A 25,438-nucleotide genomic window follows, 5' to 3' on the forward strand; every position below is an offset into this window, starting at 1 on the left:
ACGTTGTCTAGACTTTACTGCTAGCTTAGCTAGAATATTTTTTTGGAAAGGGGATGTAACAGGAGTAGACTACATTGCGCATGCGTAGTACAATTACCACTAGTATATAAGCAGACACAGTACTTGTACACTTAGTATTGCGTGACTAGCCTAGAGAGTCAATAACATAATACACTATATTACACTAATGACTAAAGCTTTGACAGACGGTCGAGATCCTTGGCTCTCTCTGTTGGAATTGCGGAATACACCAACAGTACGAATGAGCGCTAGCCCTGCTTGGAGATTGCTCAGCAAGAGAACAAGAGCAATTCTACCTATGAAGGATGAGATGCTAAGACCTGAACTTGTGACGGAAGCGTCAGAGCAATGGCAAAAGAAACAAGAGAAACAGGCCAAATATTAGAACAAAGGAGCAATAGATTTGCCGAAACTATATTCCGGAGACGTCGTACGCATGCAGCCTATAGACAAGAAAACAACAGAGTGGAAAAAGGCGACAATTCTACGTCAGGTTGGACCAAGATCATATAGCGTGCGAACATGCAGAAAGAGGAGGAGTGTTCCGTCGAAATAGGAGACAGCTAAGACTTTCTCAAGAGATTCAGAAGATTGAAGAACAAGAACCATGCTAGGAACAAGAACCGCTAGAAAATACACAGCAGAAAGAAGAAAGCCGTGAAGAAGGCCAACAACACCTACCTGAAGACTAACCGGAAGATTCGAATGAAACAGAAATAGAAAGTCAAGAAAGAGGAAACGGTGACAGTCAATCAAACAAGACAAGGGTACAACAACAATGTGTACATACACGTAGTGGTAGACTGGTGAAGACGCCGACATACTTGGAGGACTATGAGCATTGATAAATGAATGACGTTGCGGAGCAAATAGGTAGTTATAATTATTGAGTTAGCAGTATGTAGAGCATTAGCTATGGAAAGGGAATGTTAGGATGGTCGGCATCCGGGACACGTTATTCATCTGACTGAACGCCGGTAGCCGTAGAATACTAGCAGTTGTGTTGAGTTGTATTAGACTGCATAGTCAAATAAAGTATTTAAACGATACACTATAAATAAGGCCCGACGTGCCCAGGTACCAAAATCCTTCTCATTTCCCGGATGTTTCGAGGCACTACACTACTAGCTAGATACGCGGCAATCAAGCTTACTAGAGAGCGACTCGACTACATGGATGATGCATGCGTAGAATGGAACTTACAAAATGTTATTGTGATCCAAAAACTAACTTTTTAGCTAAGTGATCCAAAATAATTTATGACATTCAGTTAATTTAGATTTGTGTGTTTTTTGTGTGTTTAAATTGCATCTAAAATGCACGGTCAGGTCACTCTTTTGAACTCCTGCTGTCTGTGATTCTCTAGACAGCGTCTGTTCCAGCGTACAAGAAGTGACCGTGCCAATAGTTTCTTCCGCATCCAAGTCTACGCGAATTCCGTCGCTATTCTCTAATACTACACAAATGTACGTCTTGGTTGGGCGTAGTGGTACTAACGCCTCCTCAGCTACTAATCCCTTGGCTGACATCCAATCTCTGCAAGGTTCAAATAGTAAGGGATCCTGGCGATCCTGCAGTAATCAGTAATAAGAAATTCAACTGATTCACAGCTTGACATGCTAGCAGACTCACGCTAATTAGCTAGACCATGCAAACAAGTAGCAAAAGCAAAGTTTCCTAGACAGCATGCAGAAGTTGAGAAAGGCAGCTTTTTCTGTTTCAGTGTTCTGCGCTTAAGCCGCCGCTACCTCGCAGAGCGGCAAAGCCAACAGCAGCAACAGCAAGCTAGACACGATATTAGAAATTAGCACGTCAAAACCTTATAACTAACAGATTCGATAAGCTCACCCATATAGGAATAGACAGAAAGCTGAAACCTAGAGTTGCTTCCCCTGGTATCTTGATCTCATTGTCAGCGTCGTTTCCTTTAATATCAATCCACAGTTTGGTTCTAGAGACACAACAACTTGGAGTTGCTTTACATGACAAGAAATTGTATTGCAATGTGCAGTCTAAAAGTATACTATATGACAAAAGTCGTCTCTAGTTCAGGAGTATTGTCTATACCTCGGGGTTTGTTTTTGAATTTATTGACTTATTTTATTAGTATTTATTGTGCATTTCTAGACTAAAGTTTTACAAATATAACTTAATCTTGACACTTAATTTGTATGCAGACTACTCAATTTGTATAAGATGTAGTATATCATAGAAAAAATCTAACCACAAAACCAAGTTCACTGTAAAGCTGACTTTACTGATTCACATAAAATAGCAAGTAACCCTTGTAAAATGACGATCAACAAGAGCGTGTAGATTGGGCTACAATTAGTCTTATTTCCATACTCTTGCTCGCACCGAGTTTCCGTAAACCAGACAGAAGGGTTTTTAGTAGGTTTGCTTTTCCAGATTTTTGACAAAGTTTCTACCTCCATGAGCTGGTGGGCCTTCCAGTTTTGGAGGCCCAGCGATACCAGTGCCGCTAGTATGGCTTGGTAGAGAGACCAGCTGCAGGATAACCATTATGTCGGATACTGCAATGCGTTGACTCATAAATTGCAAATCTGGAGCATCAAGCCAAGGCTAGCTGTAATCCGGACAGACAAAAGGTGATCTAAGTTACATGCAGGTACCCACGCGACGCACAAACCATCTACCATGGTAATGTAGTAGGTTATGATTTGCCACTATATTGCAGTGTACATACAGTATATATATTAATCTTTTTATATTTTACCCACTAACAGTGCGCAAACAAATCACACATACTCCCACATAACATTGTCAACATTACAGATGTCTAGTCTGTCCAAAATCAGTTTAGCATTAGACCGCCAAAGACTAAAAACAGTTGTTGCAGTAAATGCTGAATAGCTTTGGAAACCGTTGTCCCTGTAGTTAAAACAGTTCTTCTTGCTATAATTTTTAAAATCTCTAAAGAACTAGGAGACCAAACTCCCAGTGTCTCTACAACTACAAATATCTATCGATGTGAACGTTAGGAATTCCCTACAGGTATCATATCTTCTAGATTCAGCCACCCAACCAGGAGCAGCAGCTGCTGGAGGAGACTCCAAAAAGATTGCACTGTATGAAGATGAAGTTAACGCAGCTGGATGTGACTTCTAGTACGTACGCCTACCCACGCTTCCGTCTGTCTGCATGGATGGATGGATGTCTGTAACGCGCCGATCCACACCACGCCGGTCTCGAATCGTCGCGAAACGCGACGGAAGGGTCGAGATTGGCCGTCCGAAACGAACGGTTGAGTCGGACTTCGCCAACGGCCAGAAACGAGACTTTGGCGGAGTTTGTTTGTTCAATTACCGAGTCTATGCGGATGTGACGTGCGCTCGCCAACCACTGTACTATTGCTTAGTAGTCACGCGCAGCCAGCCCCTCCCTTTTTTGACTTCCGTTTGCGGGGAGAGGGTTTGGTAAGGTTCCTTTGATGTCTTGGTTCTGCCGACTCCAGCATTTCATGTGGCATAAAGACATAACGATGATCTGTTAATTGAGATAAGCGATCAACTGATGGGAACGCACTACTAATTAGTATCCGCGAAGTTTTCGCTTCTGTTTCTGCTGCAGATACTATTGGACTTTGTTCTAGTTCATTTGCTCTCACAGGTTGCGTGGCTGCTTGCTATGGGCATGGTAAGAGAAGCGCGCAGGTCGTCTTCTTGTACGACAACATTGGCAGGTGAGTTGTTCTTCGGGAACCAACAACATTCAACAACTAGCATGTGCCGTACGTCCCACCTACAAAAATTCGAAGTGCATGATCACGCAACTTCCGAACTTGACAGTACAGAAGCCAATGAAGTGTGCTACGACAGGGTGGAAACAGCTAGAAGCTGCTCGTCCTGTTGCTAGATCTAACGCTGCAGCTGCATAACAAGCCTCTATGCAATTTTCCGAGGAACAACTCACCTGCCAAAATGTTGTCGTACAAGAAGACGACCTGCGCGCTTCTCTTACCATGCCCATAGCAAGCAACCACGAAACCTGTGAGAGCAAATGAACTAGAACAAAGTCCAGTAGCATCTGCAGCAGAAACAGAAGCAAAAACTTTGCGGATACTAATTAGTAGTGCGTTCCTATCAGTTGATCGCTTATCTCAATTAACAGATCGTCGTTATGTGTTTATGCCCCATGGAATGCTGGGGTCGGCAGAACCAGACATCAAAGGAACGTTACCAGACCCTCTCCCCGCCAACGAAAGTCAAAAAGGAGAAGGGGCTGGCTGCACGTGACTACTGTACTACGCCATCCTCTGGTCTAGAGTGGAGTGCAAGATGCGCCGGTGCAGTCAGAGGTTCGCGTGTTCTTGCGTGCGTCCGTCCGTACATCTATATGTATGTCACGGAAGGTGTGTCTTTATTGCGGAAGTGGCGTCATTCTTCACGAACAGATCATGACGTTATATGTGGGAGGAGTCTGAGATGGGGAATACGTAGAGTTCAAACTGCGCTGTCTGGAGTGTGTAAGATGCATAGAGTAATAGGACGTGTGTATTGTAAACGCGCAAAGATAAATTGCTACCGCCCTTAGGGTGCTGCGATGTGACGTGAGCTCGCCAGTCACGCCAGTCACGCCATTCTACTGGTACATACTAGAGTGCAAAATGCGTCCTAGTCTCGCGTGGCCAGATGTTCGCGCGCGGAGGGAGGAGCCACGCGAGGCTAGATGCATCCGCTGCAGTCAGTGTCTAACTAAAGCAACAGGACGCGTTTGTTGTACGTTCTAACGCGCGCTGCAGCTGAGTAGATTGAAAACTTGCCAATTACGTGGTGTGTGTGTGTGTTTGTGTGTGTGTGTGTGTGTGTGTGTGTGTGTGTGTGTGTGTGTGCGCGCGCGCGCTCGCGCCAAAGAAGAAGGGGGCTGATTGGATTACAGAAGAAGTGAGAAACTCTCCAGGAAGAAGAAAGAAGCGTGGCTACACATACGGAACATATCTAGTATTGATGACCAGCAACATCCAAATGCCTTGGCAGAGTATCGCAGACTGAGAAGTTTAACCGAGGTGGCTGCTGACAAAGCAAGGAATGCCTGGTGGAGTGCTAGAGCAATAGAAGCTGAAAAGAAAGCAAACATGTTACAGCAACTAGGTTGTGGTGGGAGCGTAGTTAAAGAGCTCAGGCTACTTAAGAAACAGGCATCCAAGCCTTCATCATCCAACATCCTAGCAAAAAGAATAAATAAATCCATTCTTCCAAGTGACATCGACAAGCTTCAACGTTGGGCACAACACTCTGCAGAAGTGTCTAATTGTTGCTCATCGAGCTGTCAGTTGGATACTGATGCACTACCAAACATCATTGCTGTCACACCATCTTACAGAGAACTATTCCCAGATGATAAAAACTTGTCCCAGCCCATATCTAAAGATGAGATTCAGGTAGCTATCACACAGCTCAGAGATGGTAAGGCTCCAGGAGATGACGGCATATCTGCTGAGTTGCTGAAGTTGGAAGGACGCGAAACCATCTGCTGGCTCACTTCACTGTTTAACTTCATCTGAAGCAGCGAGAGTATCCCCTCAGAATGGTTGAACCACCTCATTGTCCCTCTTCACAAGAAGGGAAGTCGTTCCGAGTGCGACAACTATAGAAGCATTGTCCTCTTGAGCATTCCCAGCAAAGTTTTTACTCGTGTTATATTGAACAGGATCAAACCCAGAGCGGAGGCCCTCTTGCGTGAGAACCAGTGTGGTTTCCGCAAGGGCAGAGGGTGCACCGACCAACTCTTTTCTCTCAGAGTGTTGATGGGAAAAGCCAGGGAGTACCATCGTCCTTTATACGTCTGTTTTGTAGACCTCCGTAAGGCCTACGATTCAATCAATAGAGCAGCTCTCTGGTCTGCTCTTCAGTATTGTTACCACTTGCCATCTAAGTTGCTCAAAATCATCGAAGCATTGCACAGTAACACGTCTGCCGCTGTCAGGACCTATGGTAAAATCTCAGATCATTTCTCTGTATCTAGTGGTGTCAAACATGGTTGTGTACTTGCTCCAACCTTATTCAACCTCTACTTTGACTCTGTGATTCGACTTGTCATTACTGATCACCAACCAGATGTAGGTGTGTGCTTGTCATATTTTCTGGATGCTGACCTGGTAGGAAACAGGAAGAAGCTTATATCAGAGGTGTCAGAGTCAGACCTTGAATATGCTGATGATATGGCATTGATACCTGATTCTTATGAAAGTCTATCTACCTTTTCTGGAATCTCTGGATTCGTCTTGCCATCACATGGGACTTACCATCAACTATAAGAAGACCAAACTTCTAGCTGTCCTACCTGGAGCTGATACCCATTCTCCAGCTCCCATTTCTCTGCATCCTGATTGTAATTCCATTGAGGTGGCACCATCCTTTCAGTACCTTGGAAGTTATCTTTCTAACGATTGCACCTTGGACGTTGAGATATCAACACGAATCTCCAAAGAATCTCAGTCATATGGGTCACTTAACCGCATCCTTTGGCACCAGAGGAAGATCAAGTCTACCACCAAGCTGAAAATCTTTGTCTCCGTAGTTCTTCCACCCTCTCATATGGTCTGGAAACAACTGTACTTCTGGAGGCACAAATACACCGGTTACAGAGTTTTGTGATATGAAGCCTCCGCTCCATCCTTGAAGTGTCCCTATGGGACGGGAAGAGAGACACCTCCATCAGAAAGATAGCCCACCTACAAAGAATCTCCACCATACTGACACAGAGACGTCTTCGGGTATTGGGTCACATCTTGTGCATGGATAAGTGTCGTCTACCAAGGAAGCTTTTGGTGTGTGCATCACCCCAAGGTAGACGCTCAGTCGGAGGCCAGAGAATGGGATGGAACGATTTAGTACTGAGGGATTTGAGGAATTGAAATCTTGATGGGGTTTGGAGGATACTAGCAGAAGATAGGAATGAGCGGAGGAATCAGATCTGGGCTGCCACACAGGAAGTAAATTTCAAGAAGGAAGAACAAGAGAAATACCGCAAGGATGAGCAGAAACGTCGCCGCAAAGCAAGGCAAACGGCATCAGAGCTTGCTTTACACTGCAGCTCTGATGGTTGTGGTTTTACTGCTGTAAGTCATGCCGGTCTTGTAAACCACCAGAGACAGAAACATAGTCAGTCCTTGACTAGTAAATGTCAGTACTGTCACCAAACATTCCGCCAACAAGGCCTTCACAACCACAAGCGTTTCTGCTGTCAGAGAACATCCACTCCTCCGATATAGCGTATGGTGACCTTGGCCTGCATCATTTCTCATTGGAATGAACGCAGCGTAAAGTGAAGTGAAGTGAAGTGTGTGTGTGTGTGTGTGTGTGTGTGTGTGTGTGTGTGTGTGTGTGTGTGTGTGTGTGTGTGTGTGTGTGTGTGTGTGTGTGTAGATTTTGTCTCTAGAGTAACACGTGGACCCGCCCTACAGTGAGATTGTGAGATGGGGGCTACTGTAGCTACCTGCCAAATAATGGACGACCAGCGAAAGTTAATTTTCACGTTTTTCTTTGCTTATAGGTAGCTACTATCTAGGTGTTAGCGCAATTCCTACCGCCCATAGGGCGGGTGAGGGCTAATATATATATATATATATATATATATATATATATTATTGGCAAAGTCACTTAGTGTAACTTCTTCCTCTTGACTGCTAAATCAAGAAAGCGAAAACATATTCAAACAGAAAGACATAAACAAAGAAGAGAAAAGGAAGACTCGTAAAGTATGGGCCATGTATGCACTCACACACACACACACACACACACACACACACACACACACACACACACACACACACACACACACACACACAGGGTCACGCCCATAATTTTTACTCGGGCCTCCATGGCCCCGGGTAGGCCTATGCCTGGCTATGCTACTGTATAGGTTGCTGTGGTGTAAGCAGACTGCAAGATAACATGGCCAAACGACACAACAACTGCATGGTTCTCAAATCATTGTAAGTAGGCCAATAACTGTGAGACTCCTTTAGCGTAATAACGAACTACGTCGTTGCGCCTACTTTCGAACTCACTTACAATAGCGTGCAGTAGTCCCCAAACCGCTTTTTCTCTTCGTCCTCCCACCCGCCCTTCCCGCCCCTCCCTCTCGCGTGCAAAAGCGGGCTGTCCAGTCGTATTGCACATGCGCATTACATGAATAATGGCGTAATGGTGAAATTAGTGCGGCCCTGTCGTTCGGATGCTGGCGGGTGATGTGAAACAGACATGCAACAATAGGGGCCTTATCTCAATGCTCTTGATACCATACTCTAGGACATGCATTCATGCAAACACGAGTTGCGCAACTTACAAGTAAGCGAAACAGGCGAGCCACAAGATTCCCATGACGATGGCCAGTCCACTGCTCACTGCGATAATGGGTCGACGCATTTCTTCTGCGTTCCCCATTACATCGGTCAGCAGGTCCAAAATACAGAAAATGACGGCTAAGATCAAAGCCAGCGCGCCACAACCGATGCCCAACTGGCAAGCAGTTTCCTTGAAGTCAAACTTTGCAATATCTTTTAAGTGGAACACGCAGAGTTTAGTAGACGTTAAAGGGATGTCCTCGTAGAGCTTGTCGGCAATGCATCCCAAAACGACTACACCAAACACCTACAGAAAACAAGAACGTATCAGGCCATCAAATCCGTACTTGCAGTTGTACAAATGCGAGTCTCTCTACTGCCGTTTCGTTGGCCTCTCTAAATGCCAATTTTGCAAAACAAGACAGTCAACGCCCCCCTTTCGCTGCAGATTGAGGTGCGATGCGGGTGAACAGCACTCACCAGACCAAAAATTCGAAGAACAATCCGAACTAGAGCACTTTTTTTGGCTTCCATTGGCCTCGAATATTGGCTGATCGGCTTGAAATTGCAATCGACCTCTGCCGCGGCTAGCTGTGGAATGAGCAGCTCACACGAGTATGTATGCAAATGTAGTTAGTGCAATGTGTAGTAAGTAGTGACGTATGCACCGGTATTTTGCGGGACGGTCTTTCATTGGTGGGGTTGGAAATTATATGCTAAAATGATGCAAGTAATGCATTTCCTCGTACAGCAGTGTACATACATGCATGTACCATGGCTTGAGCGACAAGGTACATACACTTGGAGAACCAAATTACATCTACAGAAATTTCTAACTTCAACGAAGAGAATACAATTGTAGCTTTATTAGTCTATGATCCAACTCCAGAATTGTGACATGTCGTTGCACCTCTCGTCCGACTTTTATCTTTCAGTGGATTTGTAAGACCTAGAAGGTGCTTAGTGCAAATCCGGCAACTGATATAACTATTACCTAACATCTTTCTAGTGTAACATGACCTCTAAATAGTACAGACAATGCGGTGTCACTTAATTAGCATCTGAGTGTGCGTGAAGCAATGTCGTGTGTTACGCAACTTTTCTACTTACATGCTAGCTAATCGAATTAGCCTTAGCCAAGCCATGAAACCGGATCCGGGGTCGCACGTCACTACACGGTGTTTCGGGGTATCAACTTAGTTGCGCACGTGCCAAACGACGTGACAGCGAAATTGTTGGCAATTACGATTTTTTAAGTCTAAGCATTCGTTGTATGCACTCTTTTCTAATACACACTTAATTATTAATCACGTCTGCCTGTGAAATTATTTGTGCGCTTCCATTGATGTTGATTTTAAATTTTCTTTTGTTTGAGGTCGTTTTGTGAAGGAGGATAATTCATGCTGTAGCTCACGTCTCCGGGCTTTCCCAAATACTTACTTCTCTGGGAATGAAGAGCAGAATAACAGCGATTTACTTAAAGGGGAAGTCCAACAAAAATGAACTTAACTTGTATGAGTAGATCTTACCAAGACAAACCGATCGGTTTAAGTTACTCTGTTATCTTCGCTTTTGTATACGAGAACGAGCGATGTTTCTGTGATGTGCAACGCCCACGCACCTGCTCCGCGCTTCCTGGTCGATTAAGCTCCGCCCACTGCGAATAAATCAATGTGTTTACGGATGACTACTACGGATATATCGAGAATGCCGAATGTGAATGCGAAGATATTATGAAGATCTGTCTTCTTGCCGTCAGTGGTTCCTCTCTAAAGTAAATGGTGTCGGTAGAGCTGTTTTCCCGCCAGACTTTGAAGCAGAACTCCTCAATACCACGGCGTACCTAGAGAACGCGCTTGTGCTTGAGTATTTGTTTATCCTTGTTCTTTTAATATCCGAAGAGAAACGTTCAGTGCGCCGTCTGGCGTGTGCAACAGAGGATGATCTTATTTTCACATTATCTAGCTATATTTTATCTCTACAGAGAATCTATGATTGCATCAACTTGATTGCATCAAGGCTGCGTTTTTGAGCTCTACAAAACCAATTGAAGTGCCTACTCTCCCACTTTTCTAATTCTAGACAACACATGCAGTAGGTCTAGTAGGTACAAATCATGCGGTTGCACAGTTTGTATGTTGGTCTTAGTCTATGGGCCAGCCCAGGAAAAGTGCTGTAAAAGCAGAGTTACGTTTCCTCCCTCGTCCAATAAAGGTTTATCACCTTAGATCAAATAAAAATAAGCATAGAAATAGAATTCCGAATGTTGCAACATGAAAAAAGGTCGCAAGTTGCCCAATTTGACGACAGAAAGTGGCCGGTTGCTACGCATGCGTAGTAACTTCGTGACTACAGAACACCCGGGTTTTCCTAACGCGGAAGAGCTGCTGAAGGCAATGGAGAGTGTTTACGAAGACTTTGAAGATCGAGACTTAGCTAGTTTGAACGCAGAATACCAGCAGTACACTTTAGATGGTTTTAGCTTGCCTAAGAAGCGCCCTACGCTAGATTTCAGTGTATGTCTGCGCAACCTGCCAGGTAAATCATGTCCACAAGACCAAGAGTCGATCTAGTTTCCCTTGTATCTTGGAGGACATTTCTTCACGCAGCAAGTTTACGCGGTGATTCCAGAATGGCTGATTGAATGCAAGCAAGCCACTTGGCGTGTTCCACCGTCGATGTTACCAAACCTATACTTCGAAGTTTTATCTGGCTAGAGTTTCTGAGCGAAGATTAGGTCAGTCTGATTTAAGTTCTATAAACCCTGCGTTTTTTAGTAGCGTTTACAAGCTCGAACGTAGCAGCATCGTGACGGCAACAGATCTGTCTAGTGACCAGACCTCGGCAGCTCCGCCCACAGCTCCGCCCAGAAGCAGTAGCAGTACCGCAGCGGCAGCAGCAAGAGGGTTTACAGGGAAATGTCTCTTCTGTAAGGCTGTTGACAAAAAGGTTAGAGACAATACTGGCAAACGCAGAAAGGTAGAAAAGTTAAGTAGATGCATGACTAAGGAAGCTGCCGAAGCAATACATAGATCTGCGGAAATTTACAACGACGAGGACATGCTGCTTCTAACTCGTGTCTCTAAAGACTTTAGGCCTGTCCACACTAGACCAGAATGGATCGCGATCCGATCGTGATAGCGAGCGTCCACACTGCACTTTGAAAACGATACCTCCGCCTCATTTCGGTATCACGTGACTGATGACCGATGTGTAGGTGTGGTTTCTTTGCTTGTAGAAAGCGTTGATACAGCGACGTAAGGTGAGCGAGAACAAAGACGAGTGAGGAGTGCTAGATGTTTCGACTGCACGCGTAGCGTACGTGAAGGTAACGCCCACTACTTCTAATTGGATTCAACCGATCGCGATCGGATCGCGATCGAATCCACCTCGCGATGTGGATCGGATGGATCGCGATCGAGTTGCAAGTGTGGACAGCGTTGCGGTTGGATCGCGATCGGATCGCGATCCAGTTGCCATGTGGACAGGCCTTTTGTTGCTTTGTAAATTCAGTACCACCGATCCTGCTACTCAGAATACACCCATAAGAAGAAACTGACTGCAGCACAGAAAGTTGCATCAGGTGTAGCAGAACAAGGTGACAAGGGCACCATCTATGCGTTAGCTTTCACTAGTCTTGCTGAGGTTGTTGAAGAGCGAATCATTCATCAACATGAAGTAATAAGTCTGTCGGGTGTGAGGTTGATGTATGAGCGTACTTTGATGGATTTGGATTCAGATATCCAACCTGGTCGGTACCGTAGTGAAAGGTTAAAGCGTCGTCTCGAGAACCATTTTGGTGACCGGTTAGAGTTGGGAAGTCTAGCCATTGCAAAACCAAGTCTGGTGGCTTTCTTATGTATGCTTCTGACATCTCCCGTGCTCGCCTTAAAGAGTTTTACGACACGCGTCTTTCTCAAACAGAGGATGAAGATGATTCTTCAGCTGCAGATATTGATATAGATTGGACTGCGCCAAGAGATTCGCAAACAGATGTTGCGGATGCGTTCCACACAGCCGCCTGTCTGAGGAACGTCATGTTAGATATCCCCTCTAGTCCATGGCCACCAGGGCCACAAGATGTCGAAAATTCGGACGTCGTTCGATCGGTTCCTGCCGCCTTGTTCAACTTTCTTGCTTGGCTTGTCGTAGGTAAGCACTGACTCCGTAGGTTGATGCATTCATCTAAGGTCCATTTGTTGACATTTTTCTAGGTCCTGAAGAGAGTGAAAATGAATTATCATCTGCTTTCTCTTCTCATCTCACTGTTACTTCACCTTATCATAAACGCCGTGTATTGTCCATAGCTCAAGATATTATTTTTTGCTCTACGAATGGAAGAGTTAAGCCACCGAAACACCTGTCTTTGGCAGTCACTGTTCATCATTTGACTGGCAGCACTCAGCTTGTACAACTACTAAATCGTTTTGGCCATGCTATTAGCATATCTCAGCTTCAGCTGCTGGAAACAGCTATTGCACAAAATCAGTTGTCAAGAAACTCCCAACTCCCTTCAAATATCATCCCAAATGTCCCAGCCGTGTTTTGTTGGGACAACAATGATATCATGGAAGAGACGCGTACCGGAGCTGGAACCACCCATTGCATTAATGAAATAGTTATACAAAGATCTTCTCGCAATTGCGACGTAGCCGTACCGTTGCCAAAAGGGCCATCAAAGCCTACTAGGGAGCGTACACTGCACCCTTCGCCTGTGGAGCTTGATCACTACAATGCGGGTCGAAGAAAAGGTGGTACTTCGACCAAGATAGACATCGCGGCACTGGATAGTGCTCAGTGTTTGTCGACTCACATTGCAGAATCAATGCGCCGCGACATGACTTGGATTCTTTGCCGATTAGCAACAGAGGAAGAGATCGAGACCGCGTTGGGTACATCTCAAGAAAGCCAACTGGTGCCTTCATGGACAGATTTCAATATTGCTGTATCTAGAGATGTCCCTTGGTCAGTGGATGGTCCGGCCATTTAATTTTCTACATTTCAATTTTCATGTTTTCATTTTTCAATTTTTAATTTTTAGTTATTTTTTTACAAAATTTTGATATTTAAATTTTAATTTTTAATTTTTTGCTTGCATTCTTATTTAAAATTTTTTTTTATTAAATTTTAACTTTTAATTTTTAATTTTTATTTTTATTTTTATTTTTGTAAAATAGTTTTTCATCTTTTGATGTTTGATTCTTGTGATCTTTAGATTTATCTTTTAAAGTTTGATTTTTAGGCACGTATGTGCTCAAAACTAGAAACTTGAACGCGCAGTTTGCTTTTCTATTTCTAACATGAATAGAAAATAGAAAATAGATAATTGAAAAGACCCAAGACACTAGACACAGCAGGGGTTTCAGCGGGGCTTTCATTCGTGCGCGTGTCTTAGGAGATCATGTTTCCAACACACAAGCAGGTGTTGGTTTTACTTTACTTTCCGTCACGTGCCAAACCACGTTGGCAGCTCTTGACAACTCCACTCTGACACACAACGCTGTGCCAGTGAATACTGCAGTCCCTAGCAATGTAGGTACGTGCATTGTACACAAGACGCTACCTTTACCGTAGATGAACCGATTGGAGAGGAAATGCTACGAATATATATTACAGATGTATTTAGCTAATTAGCTAGGCTTCGCACTAGCTGATCGCCGAGTTGGCAACTGTGGTGACGAAGTCTACAGACTCGTTCCTTGTCTAAGAAAAATCGAGGCACAATTGAAACATCGAACCCGTCAATCTATTACAAGCAGTAGACTACGCGCTTTCACGAGCACACTACACGGTACCGTACAAGGGTGGGCGTGGTACTCTATAGCAGGTCACATTTCTTCATTTGCATGACGTCGCACAACTCACCAAGCAAACAGACATGCACGCACAACTCACCAAGCAAACAGACATGCACGTCCATCGTTCTAAAACGCCTTCTGAACTCTATTTGAAGTCAACTCAACTGAAATCTATTTGCTCAACTCAACTCAATTAATTAACTCAACTAACGTAGAACAGTGTGCGGCTACAACTGAAAGAACATGGTCATACATGTAGCTACAGCTAGTTACTAAGTAGACTACTATGCCAATGCTGCGTATAGCTACTGTACTAGAGTCAATAGTGTTAGACAATGATTGTAGAGTTCTACCGTGTCACTCGGTGATGTCTGGGCTGTCATTGTCGACGCGTACGTTCATATCTGCAACCAAGATGCGTGACGAGAAGGCTCCAGCACCTTGGGTTGTGGCAGATGGAAACACAATTGGTAGTTCCGTGTCCGACGAAATGAAGAAATGTGACCTGCTACAGAGTACCACGCCCACCCTTGTATGGTACCGTGTAGGCCTAGTAGTGTGCCCGTAAAGCGCGCAGTCTACTACTTGTAGTATAGGTTGACGGTTTCGATGTTTTATATGTGTCTCGATTTTTCCTAGACAACAAACGAATTTGTATACTTCTTCACCACGGTTGCCAACTCGGCGATCTGCTAGGGCGGAGCCTATTTAGGTACAGTACATATCTAGTAGAGCTAGATATTCGTAGCATTTCCCTCCAACCGGTTCATCTACGGTAAAGGTAGCGTGTTGTGTACAATGCACGTACCTATACAGCTAGGGACCGAGGTATTCACTGGCACAACGTTGTGTCAAATTAAAAAACCAAAACATAAAAATTGAAATGTAGAAAATTAAATGGCCGGACCATCCACTGACCGAATTTCCTATAAATCTCGTTATGTGATTGCTGTGACTTGACGTCGAGGAAATACACGCATGCGCATTGTGACGACAGGTTTGAATGGTTTTCACCTATACTTCACTATTGAACTGAACAGTCTCAACTCTACAAAAAGTAACTGACTATTCAACGTTCTTCTTTCCACATGCAAGGCCTTTGTCAGTGATGGCCTTACCCATCTTTGCCATGAATCTTTGAGATTGTCTTCCTTTGACTGAGGGAAGAGTTTGAAGTAGTGACCTAGAACAACAAATGCAACAACAATCATGCTGACTGACACAATTTACTCTACAGTTTGCGTGTTGTCATACTTCAGATGGCTTCTAGTATCTTTGGATCTAGTGGCTGTTTTGATTGGTCACGTGAACCGTTGCAAGTAGAGGCTCCCAAGACAGCAGGCTCAAATACAATGTCAAGAAGCAATAAGGCCAGCTGGTTCCTCCGCCCCGACTTCAGCTCCACCCTTCTCAGTGCTACTTTGTCCACAAAAACACTGCAAGACACATCACCAACTGGGATGGTACTTGCTAAGAACAGAAATATGGAACAACATTAGTGTTTGGAAGAAAACTGAAATATCATCTGTAACGTACAAGCTGTTTCATCAGAAAGCACTGCCTTCTTTGGACTGCCATACTGTTGAGGTGTTACTTGTTCACCAGCAGTTGGAGTATGGGTAGCAAGAGACTACATACAATAGAGAAATTTGCGAGTTTATAAAAATAGTAAAAATCACAGATTTCAAGTACTGTAATAGAACCCAACATGCAGTCATATAGTCTCTACAATATTCAAGAAAGAGGATACATACACAATAACTAACAACCTACTCCAAAAGAAAACACAAACAGTTAAAGAATTCTAAAGTGTGGGCAATAAAATACTTGCATGCATTTACCATACACCTCAAACTTGCAATGTAAGTACACGTCTTGCTGACTCGCACAACACAAATTCCATGCAAACACGCAATTTGCACAAGTTATTGTACAAAATGAGTACGTATAACTGCTTTGGAAAACAGTAAGATGTACATCGATGCTGCATGTTGTTTGCCCAGTCTTCAAATATGTGATGTTTTAGACAAAGCAAATTGAAACTTCACATACAACCTAGCTCCTCCCTAACCTTGCAATGCATAGCAGCTTGAGAATAGGATAAGGTAAATGTTCAAAACAGACATATTTGAGGCAAACCTACTAGCATTACTGTAAAGCGTTGTCTTACTCTATGTCATCAAGACAACCACAGATGACCAGACCACCTAGAAAATTGGCTATAAAGTATACATTCCACTGTATGCTCCACCTAAAAAACAAATGTGAATACTACTGCCAACAAAGGTGGTCATTTGTGGTCATTTTGATTACATACTAGGGAAGAATGATCGATGCAGTGACGCTTCTAGTTTTACATCGTTCAAAAGCATCTGATCAACTTTACACTGCTTTAGAGCAGTCACTGGACAAGACGAGGAGAAGTGTTTTGAGACTCACATTGTCGTACACCACTACTAGGCCAAATCATAACAACTCAGTGTGGGTAGCCACAATGTAAGACAAATTGCCTGGCTATTAAAAAGCAACGAAACTCACTTTTGACTTGGCATCCTTTAGGATTTTTTCAATATTGCATACTCTCTCAACGACCTCCTTCACATGCTTCTCCAATGACTGCAGTGCAACCATGATTGCAACTTGGCCTGTTTCCTCAGGAGATGGCTAGAAACAGAAGCAGTCAGAAATCTTATGCTCAAATTAAAGCAAAAAAAGTCTTACATCACGTTCACCATAGACAATATCACTCATATCAAGGCACTAAGCAGAATCAATCACAAGCATTATAATCATCACTGCAAGGTAATCAGTGAAGGCAAAGCAACCAACTTTGCTAGATTCAAGTAACTCCTTTGATTTTTCTCTTGTCTGAACATAGAAAGCCAAAGTGTCAGAATTGGATCCAACTTATACGCACCATGGTGATGTTGTAATAAGTATATGACTACCTGGCCACTTTTACTAAAAGGTTCAGAGTCTTCCAAATCATCATTGCACTAAATATTTAAAAAAGAACTAATCTGCCTGAAGTACCAGTTAGGAATGTACATGCAGCAATTATGATTGAAATTTACCACAAAGTCAGCTGCAGCTTTGAGTAAGAAAGCATTATTTGAGACACATGCCTCCCTCCGGGCTTCAATTAACAGCTGCACTGCTCTTCTTCTTCTTCTTCTTCTTCTTCTTTTTTGTCTCGACTACTTCAGAGACTTCCTGCTCAAAATACGAATTGATACTACCTGCAGCTATCTAAAAACAAAAATGTATGACCTTGGTATCTAATTCAAGTTGCCTCTTGACTGCCCCTGAACTGCACACTAGAGAAAGAAACAATGTTTGTTTACTTTGTGATCATATGACAGAATAATTGCTACAACATTCATTACAAACAGCAAGGATGCAAGACACTGTTAGCTGCCAGTGTACTTCTGACACAGAATGTAAAAATTACAAGATGACATCTATACCTACTTAGAATGATGACGTACATAACCGCGTACTGAAGACAAAAAACCGAAAAATTTACAATAAAATTTACAATAAAATTTATGAACTTACGGCGAGGAACTTCGACGACTCTTGCGTCATAAAACTTCTTCATGGGGCTCCAATAAGCCATTACTGGATCTCCGACTGTAACAGTACAGTACGTAAGCGATTTCGTCGCAGTTCGCGCTCCTCAATTTCCAAGACTTGGATCTGAAAACAGTTCGAGTTTGGTTGCCCTGGGGAAACAATCCTCTAATGCCAGGATCGTGTTCCATTTCTGCAGAACAAACATATTTCTAGATACAATTATATATAGGTATAGCAGTTATACCTTTACACTTTACCGTTATCGTCGCCCAAATTGGAATCCACTTCGTAGTTGGCAAGAGCTATAGTGGCTGGACGGGTTTTCTTTCTTCGATCCTTTGCAGACATTGAGATTGAAAGACACACAAGACGTCAAAAGACCACGTGGAATCTGAAATCACCGACAAACACTACGCGAGAGCGACTACCGATTCGCTGTTGCTTCATTCCAACGGGCAGTTGACAACTTGACAACTTTACATACGGGAGGTAAAGCACATACGGGAGGTAAAGCACATATGGAAGGTTCCTAGATGATGGCGTCTGGAGGAAAGCGTGGTCCCTACAGAGAGTATCTTCGGAACACGGAGATGATGCCAAGAAGAATGAGACTTGAAGTTGAGGAAGCAATCTATCGAGAAAAGGAACTACCAAAAGATTCTGAAATTTGGAAGATGAGACGACAACAGACATTTCCTTTCTTCAGTGGTCACCTGGCAACAGTAACAGAGAAGCAGGTGAGTAGTAAGTCTTTATATGGGAATACTTTAGTTTTTATTTATAGAGATGGATTGATTTGATTAACTAGCTTAATTGTCAGACAAGAGCAATTGTATACATGTAGTCATATGCTGGGCGTTTTCTTTATTATGTTGAGACTTAAAGTCATCTCTGTGTTCACCTGATATTAATCAGTCAATGATGTCTGTAGAAAATGTACCCGATGATGCTGAGTCACAGTGTTCAGTCTCGGTGGAAACTGAGTCTGTATCTTCAATTGAGCAAGAGAGCACCGGCCTACCTGAAGATTGTCAAGAAGACACTGATTCCTTGTGTAGTCAAATGATTCTGACAAAGGAGAAGGATCTGACAGATGGAACTGGGCAGAACATTTCTTTGCTGGCCACTCTCAGTTTGATCTGGAAGAGCCTGAAGTAAATTATGGGTCTGCAAGTTGTGATGGTAATGTTGACACAAATGCAGATGAAAGAATATTTTCTGGCTGTCCATTGACGTTAAATTTGAATGCAGTCCTTATAATGGAGTTCCTGGTTTACCATAAGATATCTCAGAAGGCTGCTGAAGATATAGTCGAGCTTCTTACTGCTCACTTTCCTCCAGGGTATAAACTGTTTACATCACTATACAGGCTCAAGTCTCACTGGAGGAAGCAATCTGCCATGTCTAAATATGAAAAGAGACTTGTTTGCTCTAACTGTGACACCATAATGCAAGAGGATGAACAACACTGTGGACATCCTGAGTGCCTTGGTGTGTGTCGACCTCTTGAGTTTCTAGTCCTTACGTTAATATTGAAACTGCTCTTGGACAGTTATTCTGTGGTAGGCATTTTGATAATAGTTGTCATTTCTGTCATTATATTGTTTACTTTCTATTGCAGACCCTGCTTTTTGCTCTCAGCTGCTAAGAAACTTTGAGGAGCAATCGTTGTTTTCTGACATCACCAGTGGGTCTAGCTACAGGTATATGACTAGGATTGGGCACACCCAGACACTTTGGAATATAACACTGACCTTAAACACTGATGGAGTTTCTATTTGGAAACATCGAGAAGTGGTTCACTTTGGCCAGTATACCTTATCGTGGATGAGCTCTCACCTAAATCTCGGTAGAGTATGCAGCATATTAGTATATCTGCCATTAGTAAGTCAGTATATTTGTTTACTGTGTAGTGTTTATAGGTATTCTTTGAAGTATTTCATCTTGTATGCTTTGTGGTTCCAGCCTGGGAAGTCACCTATTCAAGCTTTTCTTGACCCTCTCATCAAGCAAATTGGTGTGCTTTCAAGTGAAGGTATGAATTTTGTTACAGTGTTGAAGTTAGTGGTATTTTTGACATATTATGTATGGGCAATGTAGGTGCTCTATTTGAGACTGCTAGAGGAATGCAGCGTTGTAGAGCTCGCCTTGTCTTGGTGACATGTGACCTCCCAGCTAGGGCAATGCTACTGTGCATGAAAATTGTTAATGGCATTGCTGCATGTTGCTATGGTTACCATCCTGGAATGACTATTGGAGATGACCATTTACATCGGTACTGGCTGTACGATGGTACTTTAGAGAGAAGAACGCATGAATCTATGAAACAAGATGTTCTAACTGCAACAGCAACTAATTCAGCAGTACGTATAGTTTTTTGTTTCTTTTTTATTGTGTTGTTACTTTATGCATTATTTTGCAATGTCGTGGTGTGCTTCCTGTGGTTTCTCCTTTAATAGCAGCACCGGGTTTCAACATGGTCGACAATGTTACAATTGATTATATGCATGTAGTGTATCTCGGCATTGTTCGGGCACTTCTTGATATGTGGTTGACTCAACAATCTGAATCTTACTTTATTGGTGATAAGGTATAGAGATCAACTGTCTTATTTTAGTTACTATTTTAATTGACATTTCTTTGTGGAAACAGGTTGTGTTTCTGGATAGACGCCTTCTTTCCATATGTCCACCGATTGTTATCAATTGCAGTCCACACACTATGAAGGAATTCTATACTTGGGAAAGGTAGGTACTTCTTTAAGATTTTGTTGAGACTGACATCTAATCAGTACATTGTGCAGCTAATGAGCTTCGCTCCTGGCCATTCCATTGGTCATTGCCTGTCTTACGTGGAGTTCTTCCAACAGAATACTTTGTCCATTATTCTTTGCTGGTGATTGGTTGCCGATTGCTTTATCAAAGTTATATATCAAGAGAGCAAATAGAAGAGGCTCATAAACTGCTGCTGAAGTTTTATCAAATTTATGAAGTTTTATATGGTATACACGTGTTTCGTATTAATTGCTGTGTTTAAGCTATACCATGCCTTTGATTCTCTGATTCATTGGAATGAGTGCATACATCCTAATACATCCGTCTTATCTTTTGAACTCCGAGCTTCTCTTTATATATAGGCACAAAAGCAGTGACTATGAAAGTACACCTTCTGCAGCATTTGCGAGAAGTGCTTTGTGGGGTCATTCCTGCTTTTGGTATGAATCCCTAAATGGAGTTCTTAAAAGTTTGTACACGGCACACGATTTGTTTGCAGCCAGGTATACATAACTGTGAATTACCCCACCAAGCTGCTTGCTTGTAACTTTTGATTGTTGTGTGGGATTTAGGTTGCATCAGTTGTTATGATCATTAAGACCATTTCAGATGTGCTACCATCACTGACTGACCAGCTATTAGCACCACCTGTAGTTTGTTTGGCTACAAAATTTGGACTGATATGGTATGTAAGCTTAACATAATTATCAATTAATAGTAATGCTAATTAGATAATTCAAGTTTCCATTTGTCTACATCTCTAAATTATCTGTTTATATGCGACTGACTGAAGATCTCAAGATTTGCAAAGCAGATCTCTTTATTGAGTGTACGAGTGTGACTTGTGAGCATGTTGTGGGCTATAGAAATTATATTTTGCTGTACTAGCAGGTCACAACTAACGTATTCGTCAGACATCGGTTGCTACCTGAACATCTATATCTGTTTTGTTCTCATCTGCAGTCAGTGTAAACTTTAAATTTGTACCTAAAGTATTGGATTTCTGTGTAGTACAGAGTATCAAGTGTTAGGAAATATTTATTGGCTCGATTGAATTGTAGCCTTGAAAACTACAAGAATAAATAGTTTGAAATTTTGCTGACATTTCTGATACAGCATCAAATATTTTGGAACCGATGAGTCTGATTTAGAAACTGTGCTGTCAGATTTCTACATCAAAACATTCTTTTGTTGTAGCAGAAATGTTATCCCATATATGCATGTTTTCTAAGAGAACTGGGATTTGTTCTAGTTAATATCAACGGTCTTAATCTAAACAACATCATATATATGTCATTGAATGAAGTATATGAAGCTCGATCTCTGTTTTGTATGTGGCTTGATTTCTTTATAAATTTTTTTTGAATTGTTTGTTTATATATGCCTATATATTTGTGGTTTTTGTTAGGTCCCTTTTTGAAGTGGAAGATTCTGTGAAAGTTTTTTGTCTACCGGATCTGTTTGTTGACCCAATCAATGTTGTTTTGAGGAGGCTTGGCAATGAGGAACTTTGTTGTGGTTCGCTTGTCAAAACTGTTGGGAGACTGAAACTAGCTGGTCATGTGATGCAATCCAAGAAAGTCACGTGACAAAGAAAAATTCTTATATTGTTGAATTTACTGAATGTCATGAAGAACAGCTGTTGTTTGATTATGTATTACTCTTTATCATTTTTGGATGTGAACGGTTTGCTGTTATTCAACGGCTTAAATTGGAGGAGTGGCCATTATTGCATAATGATAATTACTGCATGACCGATGTTGTCGATGCTTGCAGTAATCTTCAGGAGCTGATCGGAAAGCATTTACTTCCTGCTCAAGAGACTCAGGACCTGGTAGCAATTCCTGTAGGAGACATAACAGCTCAAGTAGTCTGTATGAGAATGTTAGGTTCAAGCTGTATTTTTGTGTCTCGATTTCCTGACATTATTGAGTGTGATTGAGTTGTGAAATACTCAAGAAATGGTCTTCAGCTGATGGTGTGCCGATTCGACACTGTTATTTTTCTTGCAAGAACTTAATTATATTGGTGTATATGTTGGTTAGCATGCACTTCTTCCATATTGTAGAATCGTGCAAAGTTGACCCCCTTCAAGATCTGTAGATCTCCATTCTCTTAATTAATTACGTTAATTAATTAATCAGAAGACATGCAGCCTATATAGCTGCTACCTATAGGATAGACAACTGGCGTCCTATCCTGTTTGACGACGATTTGGATGTGTTAGATACTCGGGTTTTCACATGGTTAGATTTCATGCCAATTGCTTATACAGGGCCTATAGCAGCTGGCTGGCTGATCATGAGCAAACTAATTACAACCGGCTGCAAGATTTCTAGCTACAATAGTGAAGCCCCAACATTCTACAAATTCAAAATTATAACTATATTAGGATCGACATGATCATCGATTAGGGCACGTTTTAGTTGTTCGAATTCGAAGCGGTTTCACAACGAGATCGTTTCGACTAGACAACGCTCTCAACACGCGATGAGGCCGCGCTAGTACGTCGATATTGCAATCGCTTGGAATTCGCCATCGCTTCGAATTCGATCTGAATACGCGAATGTCGAAGCGAATTCGAGGCGATTCGCTGCTACCCGCTGTGAACTCGCGGCGCAACTCTGTCATGGGATGCCCGGGCACTGCTGTTGTTCCTAGCTCCTTGCTCGACGTAGAGTCAGTTGCGGTAATCAGTAACAAGACAATCAACTGATTCACAGCTTGACATGCTAGCAAACTCAAGCTAGTTAGCTAGACCATGCAGACAAGTAGCAAACGCAAAGTTTCCTAGACAGCATGCAGAAGTTGAGAAAGGCAGCAGTTTCTGTTTCAGTGTTCTACGCCTAGGCCGCCGCTACCTCGCAGAGCGGCAAAGCCAACAGCAGCAACAGCAAACTAGACAAGATACTAGAAATCAGCACGTCAAAACCTTATAACTAACAGATTCGATGAGCTCACCCATATAGGAATAGACAGAAAGCTGAAAGCTATAGATACTTCCCCTGGAATCTTGATCTCATCGTCAGCGTCGTTTCCTTTAACATCAATCCACAGTTTGGTTCTACAGACACAACAACTTGGAGTTGCTTTACATGACAAGAAATTGTATTGCAATGTACAGTCTAAAAGTATACTGTAAGACTAGAGTCGTCTCTAGTCCAAGAGTATTGTATATCTAAACCTCGGGGTTTGTTTTTGAATTTATTGACTTATTTTATTAGTATTTTATTGTGCATTTCTAGACTAAAATTTTACTGGTCGCTAGTAGAGTGCAAGATGCGCCCGCTGCAGTCAGAAGTTCGCGTGTTCGTGTGCGTGCGTCCGTCCGTACATCTATATGTATATCTTATCACCGAACGTGCGTTTTCATTGCGGAAGTGGCGTCATTCTCCACGAATAGTTCATGACGTTTTATGTGGGAAGAGTCTGAGATGGGGAATGTGTAGAGTCCCAACTGCGCTGTCTGGAGTGTGTAAGATGCATAGAGTAAATAATAGAACGCGTGTATTGTAAACGCGCGAAGATAAATTGCTACCGCCCATAGGGCGGACGATGTGACGTGAGCTCGCCAGCCACGCCATCCTCTAATGGTACACTAGAGTGCAAGATGCGTCCGCTGCATGTTCTAACGCGCGCTGCAGCTGAGTAGATTGAAAACTTGCCAAGTGTGTGTGTGTGTGTGTGTGTGTGTGTGTGTGTGTGTGTGTGTGTGTGTGTGTGTGCGCGTGCGTGTGTGTGTGTGTGTGTGTGTGTGTGTGTGTGTGTGTGTGTGTGTGTGTGTGTGTGTGTGTGTAGATTTTGTCTTAAGAGTAACACGTGGACCCGCCCTACAGCAAGAGTGTACCTGCCAAATAATGGACGACCGGCGAAAGTTAATTTTTACGTTTTCTTCGCTTATAGGTAGCTACTGTCTAGGTGTTAGCGCAATTCCTACCGACCAAGGGCGGGTGAGGGCTAATTTAAATATATATATATATATATATATATATATATATATATATATTATTGGCAAACACGAAAGAAGGAAGTCACTTAGTGTAACTTCTTCCTCTTGACTGCTAAATCAAGAAAGTGAAGACATATTCAAACAGAAAGACAAAAACAAAGAAGAGAGAAAGAAGACTCGTAGAGTATGGGCCATGCATGCACATAGGGTCACGCCCATAATTTTTACCCGGGCCTCCATGGCCCCGGCAGGTAGGCCTATGCCTGGCTACGCTACTGTATAGGTTGCCGTGGTGTAAGCAGACTGCAAGACAACATGACAAAACGACACAACAACTGCATTGTTCTCAAATCATTGCAAGTAGGCTAATAACTGTGAGACTCCATTAGCGTAATAACGAATTAAGTCGTTGCGCCTACTTCCGAACTCACGTACAGTAGTCCCCAGACCGCTTTTTTTCTCTCCGCCCTCCCGCCCGCCCTTCCCGCCCCCTCACGCGCTTTGTCCAGTCGTATTGCACATGCGGATTATATGAATAATGGCGTAATGGGGAAATCAGTGCGACCCTGTCGTTCGGATGCGGGTGAGTGATGTGAAACAGACATGCAACAAAGAGGAGCCTTATCTAAATGTTCTTGATACTATACTTTAGGCCATGCATTCATGCAAACACGAGTTGCGCAACTTACAAGTAAGCGAAACAGGCGAGCCACAAGATTCCCATGACGATGGCCAGTCCACTGCTCACTGCGATAGAGGGTCGACGAATTTGTTCTGCGTTCCCCATTACATCGGTCAGCAGGTCCAAAATACAGAAAACGATGGCTAAGATCAAAGCCAGCGCGCCACAACCGATGCCCAACTGGCAAGCAGTTTCCTTGAAGTCCAAATTTGCAATATCTTTTGCGTGGAACACGCAGAGTTTAGTAGACGTGAAAGGGACGTCCTCGTAGAGCTTGTCGGCAATGCATCCCAAAACGACTACACCAAACACCTAGAGAAAACAAGAACG

The 25,438-nt window shown here is 42.9% G+C and overlaps 3 protein-coding genes and 2 long non-coding RNA genes across 6 annotated transcripts; 2 read left to right on the forward strand and 3 right to left on the reverse strand.

Annotated features, from left to right (window-relative positions):
- Positions 1–1,565: 1,565 nt before the first annotated feature.
- On the reverse strand, positions 1,566–8,943 carry LOC134184855 (uncharacterized). The gene is made up of 4 exons (XM_062652619.1): positions 8,810–8,943; positions 8,332–8,636; positions 1,870–1,972; positions 1,566–1,806 (listed from the first exon to the last, which is right to left on the reverse strand). The coding sequence occupies exons 1-4, from the start codon at positions 8,861–8,863 to the stop codon at positions 1,741–1,743; spliced, it is 528 nt and encodes a 175-aa protein (XP_062508603.1). The 5' UTR covers positions 8,864–8,943; the 3' UTR covers positions 1,566–1,740.
- Positions 8,944–15,131: 6,188 nt separating this feature from the next.
- Positions 15,132–17,323, reverse strand: LOC134184372 (uncharacterized). The gene is made up of 8 exons (XM_062652048.1): positions 17,202–17,323; positions 17,076–17,123; positions 16,957–16,995; positions 16,849–16,887; positions 16,666–16,791; positions 15,664–15,757; positions 15,382–15,597; positions 15,132–15,310 (listed from the first exon to the last, which is right to left on the reverse strand). Exons 4-7 carry the CDS (start codon positions 16,876–16,878, stop codon positions 15,383–15,385), a joined length of 465 nt encoding a protein of 154 aa, XP_062508032.1. The 5' UTR covers positions 16,879–16,887; positions 16,957–16,995; positions 17,076–17,123; positions 17,202–17,323; the 3' UTR covers positions 15,132–15,310; position 15,382.
- Positions 17,324–17,357: 34 nt separating this feature from the next.
- On the reverse strand, positions 17,358–18,082 carry LOC134184373 (uncharacterized). The gene is made up of 3 exons (XR_009970653.1): positions 17,948–18,082; positions 17,686–17,893; positions 17,358–17,444 (listed from the first exon to the last, which is right to left on the reverse strand). It is a non-coding gene; the product is annotated as an uncharacterized LOC134184373 (long non-coding RNA).
- A 154-nt stretch (positions 18,083–18,236) lies between these two features.
- On the forward strand, positions 18,237–19,546 carry LOC134184371 (uncharacterized). 2 transcript variants are annotated; one of them, XM_062652047.1, is made up of 3 exons: positions 18,237–18,447; positions 18,635–19,265; positions 19,325–19,546. In XM_062652047.1, the coding sequence occupies exons 1-2, from the start codon at positions 18,237–18,239 to the stop codon at positions 18,859–18,861; spliced, it is 438 nt and encodes a 145-aa protein (XP_062508031.1). In that variant the 3' UTR covers positions 18,862–19,265; positions 19,325–19,546. The 2 variants fall into 2 exon arrangements, 1 of the variants encoding a protein (XP_062508031.1); XR_009970652.1 differs by having other exon boundaries at positions 18,303–18,440.
- A 103-nt stretch (positions 19,547–19,649) lies between these two features.
- On the forward strand, positions 19,650–22,448 carry LOC134184476 (uncharacterized). The gene is made up of 8 exons (XR_009970668.1): positions 19,650–19,738; positions 19,804–20,066; positions 20,163–20,293; positions 20,356–20,450; positions 20,507–20,704; positions 20,840–20,980; positions 21,050–21,162; positions 21,886–22,448. It is a non-coding gene; the product is annotated as an uncharacterized LOC134184476 (long non-coding RNA).
- Positions 22,449–25,438: the final 2,990 nt, after the last annotated feature.

This window comes from Corticium candelabrum, chromosome 9 (genome assembly GCF_963422355.1).
Source record: "Corticium candelabrum chromosome 9, ooCorCand1.1, whole genome shotgun sequence".
NCBI lineage: Eukaryota > Metazoa > Porifera > Homoscleromorpha > Homosclerophorida > Plakinidae > Corticium > Corticium candelabrum.

Excerpts from the sequence above, each read along its gene's own strand:
- LOC134184855 (XM_062652619.1), bottom strand. The coding sequence starts at position 8,863 with ATGGAAGCCAAAAAAAGTGCTCTAGTTCGGATTGTTCTTCGAATTTTT. Across the intron at positions 8,637-8,809 it reads TTCTTCGAATTTTTGGTCTG|GTGTTTGGTGTAGTCGTTTT; the intron begins GTGAGTGCTGTT and ends TGTTTTCTGTAG. Across the intron at positions 1,973-8,331 it reads CTCGCCTGTTTCGCTTACTT|AACCAAACTGTGGATTGATA; the intron begins GTAAGTTGCGCA and ends TTGTGTCTCTAG.
- LOC134184372 (XM_062652048.1), bottom strand. The coding sequence starts at position 16,878 with ATGAGTGATATTGTCTATGGTGAACGTGAT. Across the intron at positions 16,792-16,848 it reads TTGTCTATGGTGAACGTGAT|CCATCTCCTGAGGAAACAGG; the intron begins GTAAGACTTTTT and ends TTCTGTTTCTAG. Across the intron at positions 15,598-15,663 it reads GCTTTCTGATGAAACAGCTT|CAAGTACCATCCCAGTTGGT; the intron begins GTACGTTACAGA and ends TTCTGTTCTTAG.
- LOC134184371 (XM_062652047.1), top strand. The coding sequence starts at position 18,237 with ATGATGGCGTCTGGAGGAAAGCGTGGTCCCTACAGAGAGTATCTTCGG. Across the intron at positions 18,448-18,634 it reads AACAGAGAAGCAGGTGAGTA|AAAATGTACCCGATGATGCT; the intron begins GTAAGTCTTTAT and ends TGATGTCTGTAG.